This window comes from Miscanthus floridulus, chromosome 15 (genome assembly GCF_019320115.1).
Source record: "Miscanthus floridulus cultivar M001 chromosome 15, ASM1932011v1, whole genome shotgun sequence".
Classification (NCBI taxonomy): Eukaryota; Viridiplantae; Streptophyta; class Magnoliopsida; order Poales; family Poaceae; genus Miscanthus; species Miscanthus floridulus.
In genome coordinates this window covers 75170738-75188650 of record NC_089594.1, presented here as the reverse complement: position 1 = coordinate 75188650, position 17913 = coordinate 75170738, and the positions used below count along the sequence as shown (strand labels likewise).

At 42.0% G+C, this 17913-nt stretch overlaps 1 protein-coding gene and 1 pseudogene across 2 annotated transcripts; both read right to left on the bottom strand.

The window, feature by feature from the left end:
- Positions 1–1068: 1068 nt before the first annotated feature.
- Positions 1069–4250, bottom strand: LOC136508435 (uncharacterized). Of its 2 annotated transcripts, none has more exons than XM_066503105.1 (4): positions 3891–4250; positions 3149–3518; positions 2920–3074; positions 1069–1409 (listed from the first exon to the last, which is right to left on the bottom strand). In XM_066503105.1, exons 1-4 carry the CDS (start codon positions 3984–3986, stop codon positions 1158–1160), a joined length of 873 nt encoding a protein of 290 aa, XP_066359202.1. In that variant the 5' UTR covers positions 3987–4250; the 3' UTR covers positions 1069–1157. The 2 variants fall into 2 exon arrangements, with proteins under 2 accessions (XP_066359202.1, XP_066359203.1); XM_066503106.1 differs by having other exon boundaries at positions 3149–3514.
- Positions 4251–6665: 2415 nt separating this feature from the next.
- LOC136508444 (protein DA1-related 1-like) lies at positions 6666–11573 on the bottom strand (annotated as a pseudogene).
- Positions 11574–17913: the final 6340 nt, after the last annotated feature.

Here is a 17913-nt window from a genome sequence, read left to right as displayed (position 1 = left end):
CCATACCCGGGTTCCGATATGGCGCGTCGCTAAGAGGGTTACGCCCCAACGGTTTTCTTTCGAGTTTCATCTCCATTAGAATTGCTAGATTTAACGTTGGCTCGCCACGCCTATCACAACCCTCTCTTTTTATCAGGGCTTAGAACCTGCTACATTGAGACAACATAGGCGGAGTTGATGGAAGACAGAGAAATTATATATATAGACGCAAAGGAAACTTCAGACATCAAAGACGTTAAATCTCTTGTTAGAAATCCTCCAAATTCCTAGGGAACGAGCCCATTCCTCTGTTCCAACCGGTCTTTATAGGAAAATTCCCGTTGAGTCTATAATGGTTGAAATCATTTACTGGAATGGAAGATTATAAATGCATCAGATTGTTTAAAAGCATGGTTGCATTCAAATGGTTGAACCCAGAGCATCAACTTCATACCATTGAAAGACTGCCGTGAGCCAATTATAACCTTTGTCTATTCTAGTTACAAATAAGTCCTCACAGGAGCCAGTGGTACTGTAACTGGTAGTAATTTGATGCCACGAATCCCATAAAAAAATAAATTAATATCTGACATGAGACTATTTGTGATTCTGTATCAATCAACATTGTGCTCTGCAACCATGTTGTCAACACAATATAATCAGGTTTCCTCCTGCAGGTCCAGATTGTCAGGCAAGACAGAACAGCAACACTCCTGAGAATTGGGCTCGTAGGCTGCCTTACCTGAAACAGAACAAAAACCACCTTTATTTACACATAATAGCTTGCACTTGATGCTTCATCTATTAGTCTTCTTTTAAAAAAAGAAAAGAAAAAAGTAAGAAAACTTGCCTTCTTACAAGATGATGGGGCATTGCAGCTTCTGACTCAGACTGCCTCAGGAGCATAAATTGAACTTGAAGTAAATGATTTTTCTTTTGGAACTCCTTTTTCCATCACAAAGAGGAACCCTGATCTGGTTCTGGTCTGTATGTGATTGGAAGTTGGCAACTCCATTTCAATGGAACTTGCAAAGACTCCTCTAGTGCCATCAAAATAATGACAATTGGATTGTTATTTGCAAGGATGTGTGGATGCATGGAGAAAATTTTACTGTCTCCCGTTTCAGTATTTGTATAAAGATAAAGAAAAAACTTGGACCTGCTAGGAGCCTAGGATGTCAAAAAATTAGAGCAGATAGCACAATGGACATGGAACAAACAAGAGCTGAAAGAAACGTGATGCTAGATACAAATCCTATGTGGGCCTCATCTCCACAGGGTATGCGCCATGTAGCTTTCTCCAGGGGTGCAGCTTTGAGATTCTTAATCACCCAAAGACAGGAATCAGAATGGATTTCCTTTTTTCTGTAGCGGAGGAGCAGATCTGGGTTACCAAACTCCACCGTGGCATAGCCACTGGCATCAAGAGGCTGCAAATAAGCATCACAGTTGGTATCAACTAAGTTTATTCAGAAATGTTCTGACAAATGATTATTACTAAATATGCATATGAGAAGTTGACCAAGATAAACAACGAAACATGTATTTTATTTCAAAACACCATGAATTTCAGGCATGTTTGTAGCATAGCAGAACACTTTTTTTTTCTTTTTTCCCATTACTTGAACCATCATCAATCTCTCCTTAACATTGAGCATGAGCATCTCTTATATAAGTATTCCACCACCTATTATTCCCTAGCAAGAGCAAATCAAATGCAATAATAGACCTTTCTCTTCACGGTCTAAGTCCTAGGGCACCCACAATGGTATAAGGTAGTTGCTAGCTCTAAGCCAACTTCTTCGATACTGCTAACTTTTAGCATATAGCTCATAACATGAATAGCCCCACATTACACTCTCACATCATCTAGAAATGTGTGTATGAGCCTAGCTTTTCTCTCTCTTCTATTAAAATATAAAAAAATGCTTAGAGCTGCTTATGAGTCACTCATTGCGGGTGCCCTAATCACATAATTCAGTTATATATTCTGTGTATCCCAACTTTAACACTTCCAAAGATAATTAAGACAGATACACAGTAGAGTAAAATACCAGGATATCAATCCAGTAAACGTTTTAAGCTCAAATTTAATTTAGATAAGTTGGGCTTACAAAGCACAACTTATGATAATAGTCATTTTCAGTTCGTTACTCGTATAATCATCCAACTCTCATTTCCCTGTCTCCCGGTTGACTCTGCAACTGAAATTATTTTTACAGCAATCCATCAGAATTCTAAACAATTCCATTTTTTTTTCTAACTTCCTTAGAAACCTTTAAAGGTACCATGCACATGGGGCGGCCCATCACAGTCGCATAAATCCATAGAAACTGGCAAGATATTATTTTGCATAGAAAGCAAATTAACACAAATTATTAAAGTTGTTGGATAGATTATCTAATATTAGGCCCATGTTCTGTACAAAACATGCGAAAGGGAGAGACAAACATATATCTACTATTATTATGCATCAGCGTGACCCAATGTAAGAGCTTCTATGTTTCCGCATGCATTGTTTGATGTCCATCATGGAAATAATGTACCACCAAGTTGCTGAATATTTCAAACATTCAAGCAAATCCATGTTTAGGCAGGGCGTACCCAGTGCAGAGAGCTTCCGCTCTGTGCGGGGTCTGGGGAAGGGTGTCAGTGGCAAGCCTTACCCTCGCCTGTGCAATGCGAGGAGACCGCGACTCGAACCCGGGACCTTCCGGTCACAGGCGGTAAGACTCTACCGCTTGCACCAGGCCCGCCCTTCAAATCTATGTTTAGGCAAATCTGAATAATTTGCAAGCAGAATTTTCAGTACAGAAGCATATCCTAAGCTAGTACTCAATAATTCAAATGAACAAGTAATGTTCAATTGCAGATAGCAGGAACTCAATAATTCAAATGAACAGTATTTCTTTTTTGCCACTGGTAGTTTATAAAACTTACCGGGTATCTAGCATGGAGAGGCATGTCTATTACAAGGCTACAGTTGGTTGAAATGATTAGCCTGAGATCAAAATGAATCTCGACAGATGACCGATTGGATAGAGCTGTGGGAAGTTCAAGATTGGTGTCTCCAAAAACAGCAACATCAACAAAAACTGCAAGATTTTTTAAATTAGCAGAATGCAAATAATAACGCAGTTCTATAGTCTACCTCAGATTCAGATTTCACCTTTGCGCTCAACAAAATGTTGTAGCTCAAATGGGTCAGCGAACACTCCGTCCGGGAGTTTTTCAAATATCACCAGATGGGCATCATAGCCATCAAGGAAATTAATCATAGCACCTTCACAGGCACCAAAATCCATAGAGTAGACTAAACGGCGGTGAGAACCTTCACCAACCAGTTGCCGGCGCAATTTTGAGAGCACAGGCACTTCAACATCATCAGCAAGTCCTTTGCACAATTCACCAGAATCAGACATTTCCACTAGGTCACGACGCTGAGCAAGCTGGCCCGTCATGGTGTCGTGGAGATATGCATCACCAATGTACGGCCTAGAGCAGGGCATGCATTTGATGGATTTGTGGCTTCCACCTGCCTGTGCAATGCGATAATTAAAACTTACCCACATAAGCATCAACCGAATCTGAATGGAAATATTATTAGAAGCAAGGTGCATCTTAAAATCCAAACGAGATACAGCTAATTACCCTGGCCACCCAACTCAAACAAGCATACATTTAAGTCGAACTTGGGATAGATCGACACTTACACTAAAAGAGTACAAGTACAGTAAAATTCAGCATCAGCTAAAAACGAACGATTTCCGTAACCCTTCCACACAGTATACATGAACGCGCACCACGGCCCCAGCTCCAGCAAATCCGAACCAACAAAGCATCATAATTTCCGCAAAAACTGTGCACAAGTAAATCCGCGTGAACCAGGAGCGCCCATCCAGCCCACGTACCTGCTCAGCCGACGACGAGGCTGCGGCCGCCGAGCCGGAGATCCAAGCGGCGGCGAGCGCCACGGCGAGCAAGCACCGCCCGCCCCCCGCTGCCATTTGTCAGGATGAGGAGAAGGCGGCGCAAGGAGCTTGGGGGTAGAGATCGGAGAAAGAACTAGGGGCGCACCCCTCTCGGCGCTCGCCGGCGTCGGGGAGCCAGAGGCGACGAGGCGTGGAGCGTCCACGCGCGGGGAGGCGCGGATCTCGTCGCGGCGGACGGCGGAGGGCCGGCCTGGTCGACGGCGATGGCGGGGCCTGGCCTGGACCGAGCTGGTCCGTCTCAATCAATTGGCTGGGCCGACTGGAGTACTGGACTCAACTAGGCCATTGGGGCTTTCCGGCATTGGACGTGGTTGTGGTTGATAGTGCCTCCATTTTTTTTTAAAAAGTCCACGTTACCTCTCTCAACTTTCACGAAAGTCTGTTTTTCTTCTTGAACTTTAAAATCGGGCAAAACACCTCCTCAACTTTTAAAACCATTCATCTTACCTCTCTGGCCCTATTATAAGCAGTTTTGAAGACGGTTTTATCCTTTTCTTTTTAATTTATTTTGGCTAAATCTTTGAAAAAAACATAGTAAATCACAGAAAAATCATAAAATGAAAATTCAATTTTGTTGGACTTCACATGAGTAAATCTATACAGTGAACATATAATATGATATGCTTTAGTATAAAATTTTTGTTGTGGTTTTAGATCTATGTTTTTCTGTAATTAATTAGAATAATTCATAGCTGCAGTTTCTATGATCCAATTGTGATAAAATTTTTATGGTGGGTTAATTATTATATGATTGAACTATAGTAAAAATTTCATACTCATTGGATCATGTATAACTTAGTTATAGATTTATTTATATTTAAAAAGCATAAACCTAAATAAAATCTATAACTAAGTTATACATGATCCAATGAGTATGAAATTTTTACTACAGTTTAAGCATACAAGAATTAGCTCATCATAAAAAATTCACCACAATTGGACCATAGAAACTGCAGCTATGAATTATTTCATTAAATTACAGAAAAACATAGATCTAAAGTTACAACAAAAACGTTATACTAAAGCATACCATATTATATGTTCACTGTATAAATCTACTCATGTAGAGTCCAAAAAATTGGATTTTCCATTTTATCATTTTTCTGTGACTTACTATGATTTTTCAAAGATTCAGCCAAAATAAATTAAAAAGAAAAAGACAAAACTGCTTTTAAGGGGGACAGGGAGGTAAGATGAACGGTTTTAAAAGTTGAGGGAGATGTTTTGCTCGGTTTTGGAGTTTAGGGAGAAAAAACGGACTTTCGCGAAAGTTGAGGAGGTAATGTGGACTTTTATGTTTGGGTTTGTTGGACTATTATTAGTAGGATTTTTTTTCACTAAAAATAGTAGGATTTAAAAAAAAACAAGTATCATGAACTTTTTTTCAATATATAGGCTCTTACATAACTGGAGCAGCAGATCTGTGGATTGGTAAGTGACGACTGGCGTCTCATTATCGACGAGCACGTCATCTATCACTGAAAAAATAGTCTCGTTAAATCCAAAAATAGATCCTAAAAAATGTGAGCACCTATTCAAATCAACAACTTTAAAAAGATGACAAGTTCCACCACAAGTAACCTAACCAGTGAGCTATGCTTAGTTTGCTAAATCATGAAATTTGATAATTAGTTAATCAAAACATATGTACAATGTGCATAAACAATGTTTCACATATCTCTTATTAAAACATTGATTTTTTAGGTCATTCTCAATGGAGAGTTTTATAATGTTGTTTCTAAGAACATAGAATGCAATGAAACTTGGATGAAACCATCACTCTCAATACATAGTTCCAGTCTTTTGTTTCATAGACATTTAATTATATGACTCATCTTGAGTTGGTAACCAAGACAAGAGAGTTTCATCCCCATGGAACTAATTTCTTCTCTCCCATCTTAAAAATGTTACCACATCATAAAAAACGCTTATGTGACAACTTATTAAATACAAATAAAACTCTGATGGAACTCCCACCGAGAATTACCCTAGTAATTAATAACATAGTTTATACGATACATTAATTTTCATAGCATACATTGTGTTGAAACGATAAATCAACATATTCATATTTCATAGGAGTATATTTTACACTTCTCCTATATTTCAGGTGCCTGAATTTTAAGATGATTTTAGGCAACACTCTTGTAACACCAACTAGTACAAGTAAATTGTTATTTTTGTGATTTGTTATTGTCTTTGTGTCGTAACATATTAATTTTTTGTCCTTTACTTTCTATTAAAATAATTGTAAATTGTTAATTGTCTTTGTGCCAACATAAATCAGATTTTATCGGGTCTGTGGTTTTGTCTAACGTTTTTTTTATCTCGGTACCGAAAATTGCAGATTACGCCTATAAAAATTACAATGAACGAAATCTTCAATTTTAGTATAGAATATATGCAATAAACATTGCCTGAAAGAAGACTAAAATTCAGGCACCTGAATTTTAGTATGTCCCTATATTTTAATGAAAAAAATGATTTTGTAGTAACTAATGACATATTTTAAGATACATTAATGGTGAAAAGCATATATTGACGCCTTTATAACAAGATAAATGTAGAGAGTACTTCCTATTAGCGCTTCAATCTTTTGGATTGGCAGTAACTCTTGGTTCTAGTTTGGGGACAGTAAACTAATTGACCCTTGTAATTTCTTAATCTAAGATAACGAAATTCGAGTTTTACCCATTGTGGGGAATAAACGTAAATGTGTAAAGGGGAAGTGAACTAGAGAACTGAGCAAAGAGTTCACCATTACATATGGTCTTTTAAATTTCCCTATCTGAAAACTTACATGTATTGTTTTCCTATAAAAAGTAAAAAGACACTTGCAATAAGTTTTCGCAGCAACGGGTTCTTTCTCCTCTTGATTTACAGCCAAATTCCCCTCATTTGGTATGTAACTATGTATACCAGTATATGTATAACCGAAACCAAAATCCTCCAATGTGGAGTATCCTCACAAATGGAAGAATGCCCCCTTCCTTTACTTCAGTTGCTTTAATATGGGAAAGTCCCTGTCAACTTAATATGATCAAGGGTTCTTTTCAAGCCATAGCGCTCAACAGCTGGATAGCCAGCTCTAAAACCACCTCCATATGCCTCAGAAGAATCCGTTTCGATCTGGTGCTTGATGAATGCCCCAAGCTTCTTCTCGAATTCGGTCTTTGCACCCTTCTTTGAAGAGGTAGGACCTGAGGATGACGAAGATGATGCTTCTGAACTGGATGCGACGTTGCTACTAGAACCAGCGATGATTTCTGACTCTAACCACAAGTAGGGCCAGAACTTGGCAGATGCCTTCTTCAACCTCAATACTAAGATTTCGGAATCCTACAGAAAGAAAAATCATGTCAGCAACAAAGAGTACCAATTGTCTATCTTTCTTTTGGAAGAAAATGAACCTCAATACTAAGATTTCGGAATCCTACAGAAAGAAAAATAATGTCAGCAACAAGAGTACCAATTGTCTATCTTTCTTTTGGAAGAAAATGAGTGCATGAAAGTGATAGTGATACATGTGAGGCCCAAAAAATTATTAGCATAAATAAATTACCTTTGAGACGAAGATATGCATGCATCATCTCATGGGCAAGAATGGAACCAGTTTGTAATCTGCGTAGCCATCATATTAACAAGTAAGTAGATACTACCTAGCTATGCTTCAAACATAAGAACTTCACGACTTCATGATCCATTAGAGGTTCATTCACAATGGAAGTGGCAGAAGCCTTGAAGGATGACATTAGTAAAACAATCAAGGAGGAAAAATAAAGGTAAAATAATTTACCTTGGCAGACCATATAATATAAGGATTGCAGTCACTTCACACAGCCGAGACAGCTTGTATGGTCCTATAATCATATCTATGATTCTGTTTCCTGGTCCAATCTTTGGTCTTTTTAAGATCTGGAAGAATTATATCACTCAGTACATGCATCTCCTAAAGTTTACCTGTGTTAGTAGTCAAATCAGCAGAGAAATGCAACTAAAGAACTCACCGTTCTAACAATTTGCTCTTCAGAAAGACATAGACCTCTGGTTTCTGGTAGGTGGTGCCCCTTGAACAAAGCAAAAAAGCAAAATAAAATGTCATAAGGTTAGGGAGTATGTCAAGTATTGTGCACCAAATAACCAGTTCATGTCACTTACATTTTTCTCAGCTTCCAAGGCTTCATTCAGAGCCTGCCTCTCAACCAAAAGTAATGGAATTTGCTGTTCTACTTTCATGTTCAAACCTTCAAAAAATTCCTGAATATCCATGTAAAGATGTTGACATTCTGGAGTATCCATTACTGAAGAAGTGAGACATTCCAAGCAGAGTTTCCTCCCATCATCTAATGTTATGTACTTGATCTCCCTTGGCTGAATTTTCAGGATGGAAGGAGCATAAGAACATAGACACCCAGGGCAACTTGTAATGTCATAGAAAGAGCAAAGTTGAAAATGAATAATTGCAGAAGAAATAAAAGAACCAATAAAGGCACAAAACTTAATTGCAAATGAACTGTGTATTGCCTCCGTATGCTGAGCCCACATATTGCCTGGACTTAGAAAGAGTACCCTGCTTACACTTGTGTCGTCATTTGTGCAAAAGGATTAAGTGAGAGGTCAGAAGCTGGGCTATATACTGCTGGCTCCAACATATCTAAAATATCCATGCAGATCTCTATTTTCAGACCACACCATAACAACAGGTGACACAGGCCAATATCACTAGTTGGCTCGGGTATTACATACCATGCTGGCATTCTAAAACTAGCAGTGAAGTGCAATGGTTCGCAACTGAGAATTGTAACAACAAAATGACTAAATGATGTAGCTACTCAATCTATTCAGCGATGATGTATAGGGATCTATACTGATTCCAAGCAAATCTGCTGTATTTTCTAAATGTTAGTCAAAACTGACCGGCTTACAAACAGGAATTGAACAGGGAAACTGGTCTCGTTGACAGATATAAAACCCTGCACTGACCTCCATTCGTTCACAACTGCAGCACCTAGGAGTGCCATCATCTTCATGGGAAGGACAGTACTTCTGCATCCAGAAAGGATGTGCTCTGTATTCAATGTAGGCCATCTCTATTTGTTGGAATCTGGGGAAGAAAGACATAATAATTGCAGTTATACAGACGGATCAGAAATATAATTCTGATTAAAATACCTTCATGCTTATCCATACACTTGAATTGTGGGCACTTACAAAGTTGTTGCAGACATCACATTTTGGATGAAAAAACTCTTTGTAGCAGGATTTGTGGTACGGCTGATCATCATGCATAGCAAACTGCACAAAGATGCATTATCATCAATTAGTTGATCAATTTGAAGAACACTAAATGGAAAAAAAAAATACTACTCTGATACTCTCGTACCTCATACTCTGATATGGGCTTGTTGCAAGCAAAACATCTGAAGCATTGCGGATGCCAAACTGAACCCATACAGCTAAGGAAACGCCCATGGCCAATCGGGTTGTGGCATCCAGCACAAATCCTACACAAATAACAGGACTTCTGGTCAAGTCAATGCTGGAAAAGAACTAGTGACATCTAACAATGATAATAGACACACGGAATGGGCCACGAAGCTGATATATGCAGGTAAGCATATGATGACTTAATTGCACACGCTGTGCTAGCATATGTGCAGAGCTAATCATTCCATGAGTTCTTTTGGTACTAGCAAGATGACACTAACAGCTACTTCTATATGTATTGTCATCCAATTAGCGGTTGAATTCAGATCACCTAAGAGGGTAGCATGATAAGACCATACATGTTTAGACCATTTTTTAATATAGAAACGAAACAGGAGATTTGTATGACTTCTTAGTTCTTTACAACTAAAATATCAACTAAATCAGCGCAAAAAATAAGTACCTGGATCCACTCTGTGGGTAAACTAGTGTAGGTGGCTCATTTGCTGGAACATACTGCCGAGGAGGCACACGCTCAACAGGAACATCCCATCGAGGAGGCACTGGCACATCCTCAATAGGAACATTCCGTCGAGGAGGAGACTCTGCATTGAGGCTCTCCTGCAGAGCCCGTGCAAGTTGTTCATCTTCCTCCAAATTATAGTCAGTATCTACATTAAAATTCAGCAATGGTGTAGTCTAGATCAATTTCATTTACAAAGCTACTGTTCCCAAGGAGATGAATTCTATCATATGGGACAAGATGGTCATCAATGATGGCATAAACAAAGAGGTAAAAACAGGATGTGAATAGCTAGGCAAACACTAACCAATAGCCGCCGCCTTTCCCTTATTCTGATCTTCCTCAGCTAGCGATAATGCAATAGCACGATCCATATCTTCATTATCACTGTCATCGTAAGTATCCTACAGTAATGAGGACAAGCAACATTGAATGCCATTTCTTTTGTCTCAGGATAATACATTCTATAGAACATGAACAATCACGTTAAAAGTTGTAAGATTAAAACTTATTTGTTTAGGCATAGGTTATATGAACGGATACATCCAGCTGCAGTAGAAACTAGGAAGGATAAAGGAATGCACATGGCAGATGGTGTTCAACAGCAGAGCACATGGGTAGAGTCTTACTCTGATGTGATCAGATGAATGGCCTTCATGCCAGTCTCCATCATAGTGACCCCTTGAAATTCTTCTGTTTACTGAACCCTTGAAAATTTTGTTTAACCAACTCATGATCTTTAGCTTATGTGATGGTCAAAATTCCTTTAGCCTGCAGTGAAGAACAGAATGAATCCAGAAGAAATTGGAGAAACCTTTGTAGTCACAAATCGAAAAGATTCTCATTCATCACTGAGCACTTTTCTGTACTTGTAGTCATAAATTGAAAAGATTATCATTCATCACTGAGCACTTTTTCTGTACTATTAGCAAAGGGAAACCTTTTTAATCCCTTAACTTAGGAAGAGCCGAAGGACAAAACATAAAACTGCCAAAAATTCCAGCGAACCCAAGTATGTTCTCAAAAATTCACACGTGTAGCAAAACAGAAGCCGAATCAGCACAGTAAAGACAAGCTACAGAGCTGAAGGGACAAAAGGGAACAGCTCAGAATTGACCTCACACGAACAAGACGAAGAAACATGGATACCAATCCTCGGGCTCCTGATTAACTACGAATTCAGTGAAAAAAAGGGACCCAGCGTTCTATCCAAAGGAGCCCAAATCAGTGGCGATCACCCTATTCTCTGACCCCCCGCGATTAACCAGTATCAGACCACTAAGCCCAATCCCAAGACACCATGAAAAGCTTCACAACTCAGTAAAGCTGCTCACCTCGAAGTGATTCGGAACCCCCCAAAACGGAGCTCGAGTTGCGTATACCGTTTGGCCACACAATAGGAGGGCGCGGATGCAGCCGCTACACGGCTTCAGCGAGCGAGCGACGGGCGAACCGCCGGCCACAGAGAGAAAGCACTGTTTTTTTTTTGTCCACCCTTTCTCCTTGATCCGAGAGCAACGACCGCCCCACTCCACCCGCCCCGCCCGCAGGATAAAGAAAACTGAGACGGGAAAGCGAGAGGGCAACGAGTAGGTGCGCGGCCAGATTCCGGAGGGGTTGGGGAAGAGGACAAGGGGCAGGAGGCGGGAGGCGAAAGGAAGGAGCTGAGGCGTGACATGGACGGCAGGGGCGGGCCGGGAGGCGTAGTAGTGGAGACGCAGCGTAGCATCCGGGTCAATCAGAAAAGCTAGGGCGGGCGAGGAGGTGAGGTGACGTCCGCCTCGCGCTGGCACAGCGACGTCACCTCGCGCACGCGAGCGACGGCGCGAGGCCGGATGAGGAGGCGGAGCGAGCGGTGGGAGAGGGAGATGCCTGGCCACATGGGCGCGCGCCGCGCGGCGTGGCGTCACATTTCGCCAAACGCCTTGCGGACGTCGAGATGAGATGGAGATGCCAGACGGAGAGGAGATGGCGACGGAGAAGAGGTCGCGGATGGCGCGCGGTAAGACCGTCTTCAACGACCAACCTAAAATACAACACTTATTTATCTTTTAGATAGTGCGACATGTAAAGAGTTCAATATCTATTTTTAATTTTCTCCAATAATAAGACCCAAAAGACAATATTTTCTGCAAATAAGTTTTTAGGAAAGATGATACTTAGATTTGGGTTATGTCTCTCCTGACACCCAAAATAAGTCTTTCATATAGGTACTCTGTTGGAGGCTATATGTATTGTGTTGAAGACCCATTTTATGTTTGGGTTCCGCAATGGATCTACTCTTGGAGACAACCTAACTGGAATGGAATGGAGGCGTGGACCCGATGGTCCGAGTAACTTGACTAGTCAACCATTTTTAGATGCTATATACCAGTATGACTTGCAAAATGGTTCATCCACTGTTTAATTGAAGGAAGGTTTATGTTGGTGTAAGTTCTCATGAAACCAGATCAAACGTTGATTAAGTGTACTTTGCCATAGGTTATTGGTCAATTGATATGCTATTTGAACTCCAAAGTGAAAGGTGATTGTTATTATGGATCCACTAGCTAAGGTGGATGCATTGGTGGTTGTTTATAGGACGTGGCTAACGTACGGCCGTGGATGTGATTAGCGTGTCAAACACACACACGACAACTTTTCCCTCCTCATGCCCCACCCTCGCCTGCCTCGCTGTCGGCCGCGCCACGAACCTTCCGGTCTCACCCCTCGACCCGCCCTCCTCCTCCCTCCTCGTCCTCGCCCCCGCTGCTGCCCATCGTCCGCGCACGACCTCCTTCTTCCCCTCCTCTCCTGCCGGCGCCATGTCATGGGTGTCCCTCACCCCCGACCTAGCCCGACCATCTCCACCGCCGCTAGAACCCTAGAGCCGCCCTCTCATCGTCTGCACTGCCTGGCCGACCTATCTTCTCGAGCCCCTTCTCTTCTAAGCCCTCCGGAATTGGCGAAGAAGAGAGGGAGGGAGAGAGAGAAGATGGCGCATCTGTAGGATCTCTGGTTGGCCTAGAGAAGGGTGAATAGGTATGTCAAAACAAACACTCAAACTTTTATCAAATTCACCCTGCGGCACTGCCGCTCTGGAGGGCGGCACTGCCAGACCTGAACAATGGCACTGCCGCACCTGTAGACAACTTTGAGTCACAGTTCAAAGTCCATGAACGAAAACTTAGATCGAAGAAATTTTCTAGTTTACTGCAGGTATGACAATCACAGATCAAGAGCTAGAAGTGGTAAAAACACCACACACAAGTAGATCGACTAAAAATCCCACCTCAACCATAATATGTCATGCAAGTAATGTAAATCAAGCACAAATGACACAATGATTTATCTCGTGGTTCAGCTCGCCACCAAGGCTTGCCTACCTCCACGTTGTTGATGTTAGCCACTAAGGCTTAGAGCTTTCTAGCCCTTTCTCGTTCTCAAGTCAAGAGACCTAACTCTTTAGATGAGGGGTGAGTTTACTAGCTTTAAGAGATGGTTATAAATCTTCCGGGGCTACCACACAAGTTGGCAAGCTCCACGGGCGACGCTCTAGCTGGCTAGGAGCCAAGCTCTAAGAGTAACAAACACAACCGTTGGTCAAAACGTGAACCAAGTGCTATTTAGAGTTGGGAAATCAATGGAGCTGTTCTCTAATTGAGTTTGGGACCCTTTTTCCTTAAGGATTGATGAAGAAATCAATGGATTTACTTGATGGCTTGAGGTCAACAATGGAGAGAGAGAGAGTTTCTGCTCTGCTTTGAACGTGCTCAAGTAAGGAAGAAGAGGCAGATTTTTCTTAGGAAGAAAGAGAAAAGGTATATATATATATATATATATATATACCCCAGCCCCAATGATCACTTAAATCGTAGATAGCCGTTGAGGAGAAAAGAAAAAGGTATATATATACCCTAGCCCACAACGGTCATCGCACCTAAAGGGTTAGACAAGACGGAGCCCGCGCCAAGGGTCGAGCGAGACAAATTCCGCACCCAAGGGGTCGAGCGAGACCGTTTAACACGTCTCGAGCCATCCGGGGAAATCAGCGTGGGCGCTAACTTCCTTGTGTCGTGACTCAAGTGCGTCAGTGCCTCTCTTCAAGTACGATAGTACCGCACCACACAAGACAGCAAGGGTAATAGTGAAGTGGGGACTGTCTTGGGTGTGAATCTAAGGATGCTTGTGGTTGTTTGAGCACTTGGTAGCACATATTAGCTTAAGCATTGTGTCCCCCTTTATAGTACGGCTTTTTCTATACTCAAATTCAAGATATAAAATAATCTTAAACCTCTTTTGAGTTTGAAGCCATCTATATTTGTAATTGGGGGCTCCTCCGTTTCGTGTAGCATCCTCAAATATAACTTCCCTGCTTGTCATCTCGATAAATCTCATTAGTTCTCTAATTACGTAGTCATTATCACCAAAACCCACAATTAAAGCTTGATTGCACTGTCAGCACCACATGCTAGAGTTGGGGAAGAAGGGGCGGTGGTGCGGCCGTCGAGGAGGCTACTACAGTCACCGAGGAGCGCCAGCACAGCAGCCAAAGTTCCGCGGTAGGGTCTCACCTTCGAGTGTGGCTGCGGTGGGGAAGAAGAGATGGAGAGAGAAGGGAAAAAGTGGGGAGGGAGATAGGGGAGGTGGGTGTGTGGTGCGTTAAATGCCCGCAAGTGCGGCCCATAACTTTTGCCTTATTATAATATCTTTTTTTCTATTTGATATTGGTATTTGGTAGGACATATGAGCCATGAGGGGAGGAGAAAATTGTTATTTAAAATCCTGACAATAGGTTGAGAATTCACATTACATGTTATCTATCTAGAGGTTAACTCATACGTGCATTTTTCAAACCTGCAACGCACACACTAGTATTTCGAATAATTTTATGCCTAAAACAAGATAGAAATAAAAAAGAAAAGAATATGGGGGTGTTTGTTCCACCTTCTAAACTTTAGTCGTTGTCCCATCGAATATTAGATACATTACTATTTACGAAACTAAATACACATATTGAGACTAATTTGCGAGACGAATTTATTAAGCCTAATTATGGCATGATTTGACAATGTGGTGCTACGGTAAACATGTTCTAATAATGAATTAATTAGGCTTAATAAATTCGTCCCCCGTATTATTGAGACATTCTGTAATTTATTTTTTTTATTAGTATTTGAATACCCCTGGTGACATCTGTTAAACTTTCGTGCATGTATAGCCTCGACGCCTGTGCGGTGAGTATGGCTCCGGCGGACGACAGCCTTCGTGCGCGCACGATGAGTATGGGTTCGGTGGCCTGACTAACGGTTTTTTATGTCCAATTTGGTAATTAAGTGTGAGGAGAGGACACGGTGCGAGGCCACATTTTACTGGCTCCGTCCACACAAGAGAAAATTTGCTCCAGTTTCTTCCGGCAGGAGACGGAGCTGCTCCAAGAGCCGTGCCAATCCGAGCCTTACTACATGAGAAAATTTCACGACATGATGAACGAATAACACAGGCGTGCAACAGGTTGCACATCTAGCGCAACTATATATGATTCATAATTTTTGACGGTTCCATGAGCACTCCAACTATACAATAATCGCGTTACACCACGTCACACCTGCACTGCTGCACATATATTCACACCTGCACTGCTGCACATATATAATTAGAGAGCAGTAATGCCAATCATGTAATAATGGATTAAGGGGTGTTTGGTGTTACGGACTAAATTTTAGTTCATCGGACGTTTGGATGCTATTTAGGAGGACTAAATATGAGTTAATTATAAAACTAATTACACAGATGAAGACTAATTTACGAGACGAATTTATTAAGCCCAATTAATCCATCATTAGCACATATTTACTGTAGCACCACATTGTCAAATCATGGACTAATTAGGCTTAAAAATTCGTCTCGTAAATTAGTCGCAATCTGTGCAATTAGTTATTTTTTTTTATCTTTATTTATACTCCATGCATGTGTCTAAATATTCGATGGGACATAGACTAAAATTTAGTTGTGTGAACCAAACATCCCTAACATGTGTCTCCTCGATAACCACTAGCAAAAAGTTCTGCACTTGCGTTGCATGAGACAGCTACCTGTTTAATTAATTTAATTTCTATCCTTCGTGTTACTTAGCTGGCAAGTTGCAACATCATGTTTGTTTTTAATTTCGCAAGTCACATAGATGCATGGTTAGGTCGTCATGCATAGTCAAGCAACAACTTTGCTGGCTCTGGCGGCACACCGTACCATGTGAGCAGGAGTAGTGCTTCTGTCCATGTTAGGTACCTGCTCATGAGTGACAAGAAGCATATACTAAAAAAAAACATATCATTACAACCTCCACGCAACATCACACCCATGACAGACACGGCAAAATTTGTTGCCAGATCGTGTCCTGTTGGTGTGGCCGTGTGGGACGATTGGCTGGAGGACATAAACAATTTACACGTTTTCGAAGTCTTTGTAACCATAGTCCTTACCTCAGGATCTAGGGACTAATAGTCATTGTCACATCAGATATCAGATGCTAATTAGGAAGATCAAATATAAGCTAATTATAAAACTAATTGCAGAAACCGGGGCTAATTAGTGAGACGAATCTATTAAGTCTAATTAATCTATTATTAGCTCATGTTTATTGTAGCACCACATTATCAAATCATGAACTAATTATGCTTAGATTCATCTCGCAAATTAGTTTCAGACTATGTAATTAATTTTGTAATTAGTCTAAATTTAGTACTCCAAATTAATATCAAACATCCGATGTGATCGGACCTTGACTTAGTCTAGGAACCAAACACCCATGCCGACGTCAAAAGGAGAATGTGCATGCTAGCTATGATGTGACTTTGGCTGTTTGGCACGGAGCATATGGGTTTTGAATAACCAAGAATTAACGTGAATGCAAGCTTTGCGAACCCTCATTAGTAATTAATTAATCACAATACTCATGAAATCATCACTTGCGAAAAGATAGGAGTTAAAAGAAGGATAATGTCATTTCATTCTGTGGATTATATATTTGGCTGTATCATATACCAATGTGAATGCTTTGCATTGGGGACTCTCATTAATCATCTCTACTCATAATAATCTCAAAACTCTACAATCCAGATGTGTCCAACCATAGAATATATACAGAGAGAGACACACACTACTGCTCATGAAGTCATCAGTCGTCGACATTTAAGTGGTTTGGCGAAAGATGACAACCCAAATGCCATATTTTGAAGCTGACGTGCCTGTTCGCTTGCTCGTATACGATTATGGATTATAAGTTGAAATAGTATTTTTCTCTCACAGCAAACCAGCCCTAGCCACTTTCTTCCTCCTACTAAGACTATCTCCAACGGTCCAGACCTATATCAGCGACGCATTCCAGAAATTAGGTTCGGCACAGTAAATAGGTGACGGACCCAAAACGTTGCCTCTTCAACAGCCCACCGTGCCTGCCCAAAATATCTCATCTCCTCCTCCATCTCCTCCACCCGCACCGCCCGCGCCGTGGCTCCCGTCCGCGCCCCCTCCCCTCCCGCCTCCCCTTTCTCTCTCTCCCTCTCCCTCGGCGTGGCAGCGTGGCGGGCGGGCTAGAGCGCCGAATGCTCCTCACGCTGCGCGCAAGCCGTACGCCGGCGGCGGAGGCGGAGGCAGGGAGGACAACGCGAGCTGGGTGGAGTCGGACCCTGACGACCTTCTCTTCCCCGACCGCGACGCTGCTCATCACCGGCGGCGCTGCTCATCATCGGGGGGGGGGGGGGAGCGGTCCCAGATCCGTGCGTGCTCCGGCCCCGGCCGCCACCGTTCGGGCGAGCTCCGGCCCCAGCCTCACCGCGTCTGCGCCGGCCCCTCCACTCTCGAGCACCCCGCCCTAGCGCCCCGAGCACCCCGCCTCTCCCTGCCGCTGGCGCCCCTCCCCTCCCCTTCTTCTTCCCCGACCCTTCCGGTGGCGGCCGGATCCGGCCCTCCCTCTCCCGGATCCGGCCGGTGGCGGCCGGTGGTGCGTGGTGG

Bases quoted from the DNA above. Each gene is read 5' to 3' on its own strand.
- LOC136508435 (XM_066503105.1), bottom strand. From the start codon at position 3,986: ATGGCAGCGGGGGGCGGGCGGTGCTTGCTCGCCGTGGCGCTCGCCGCC. The intron at 3,075-3,148 runs GTGAAATCTGAA...AAAATCTTGCAG, and splicing joins ACATTTTGTTGAGCGCAAAG to TTTTTGTTGATGTTGCTGTT. The intron at 1,410-2,919 runs GTAAGTTTTATA...GCTTATTTGCAG, and splicing joins CTCTCCATGCTAGATACCCG to CCTCTTGATGCCAGTGGCTA.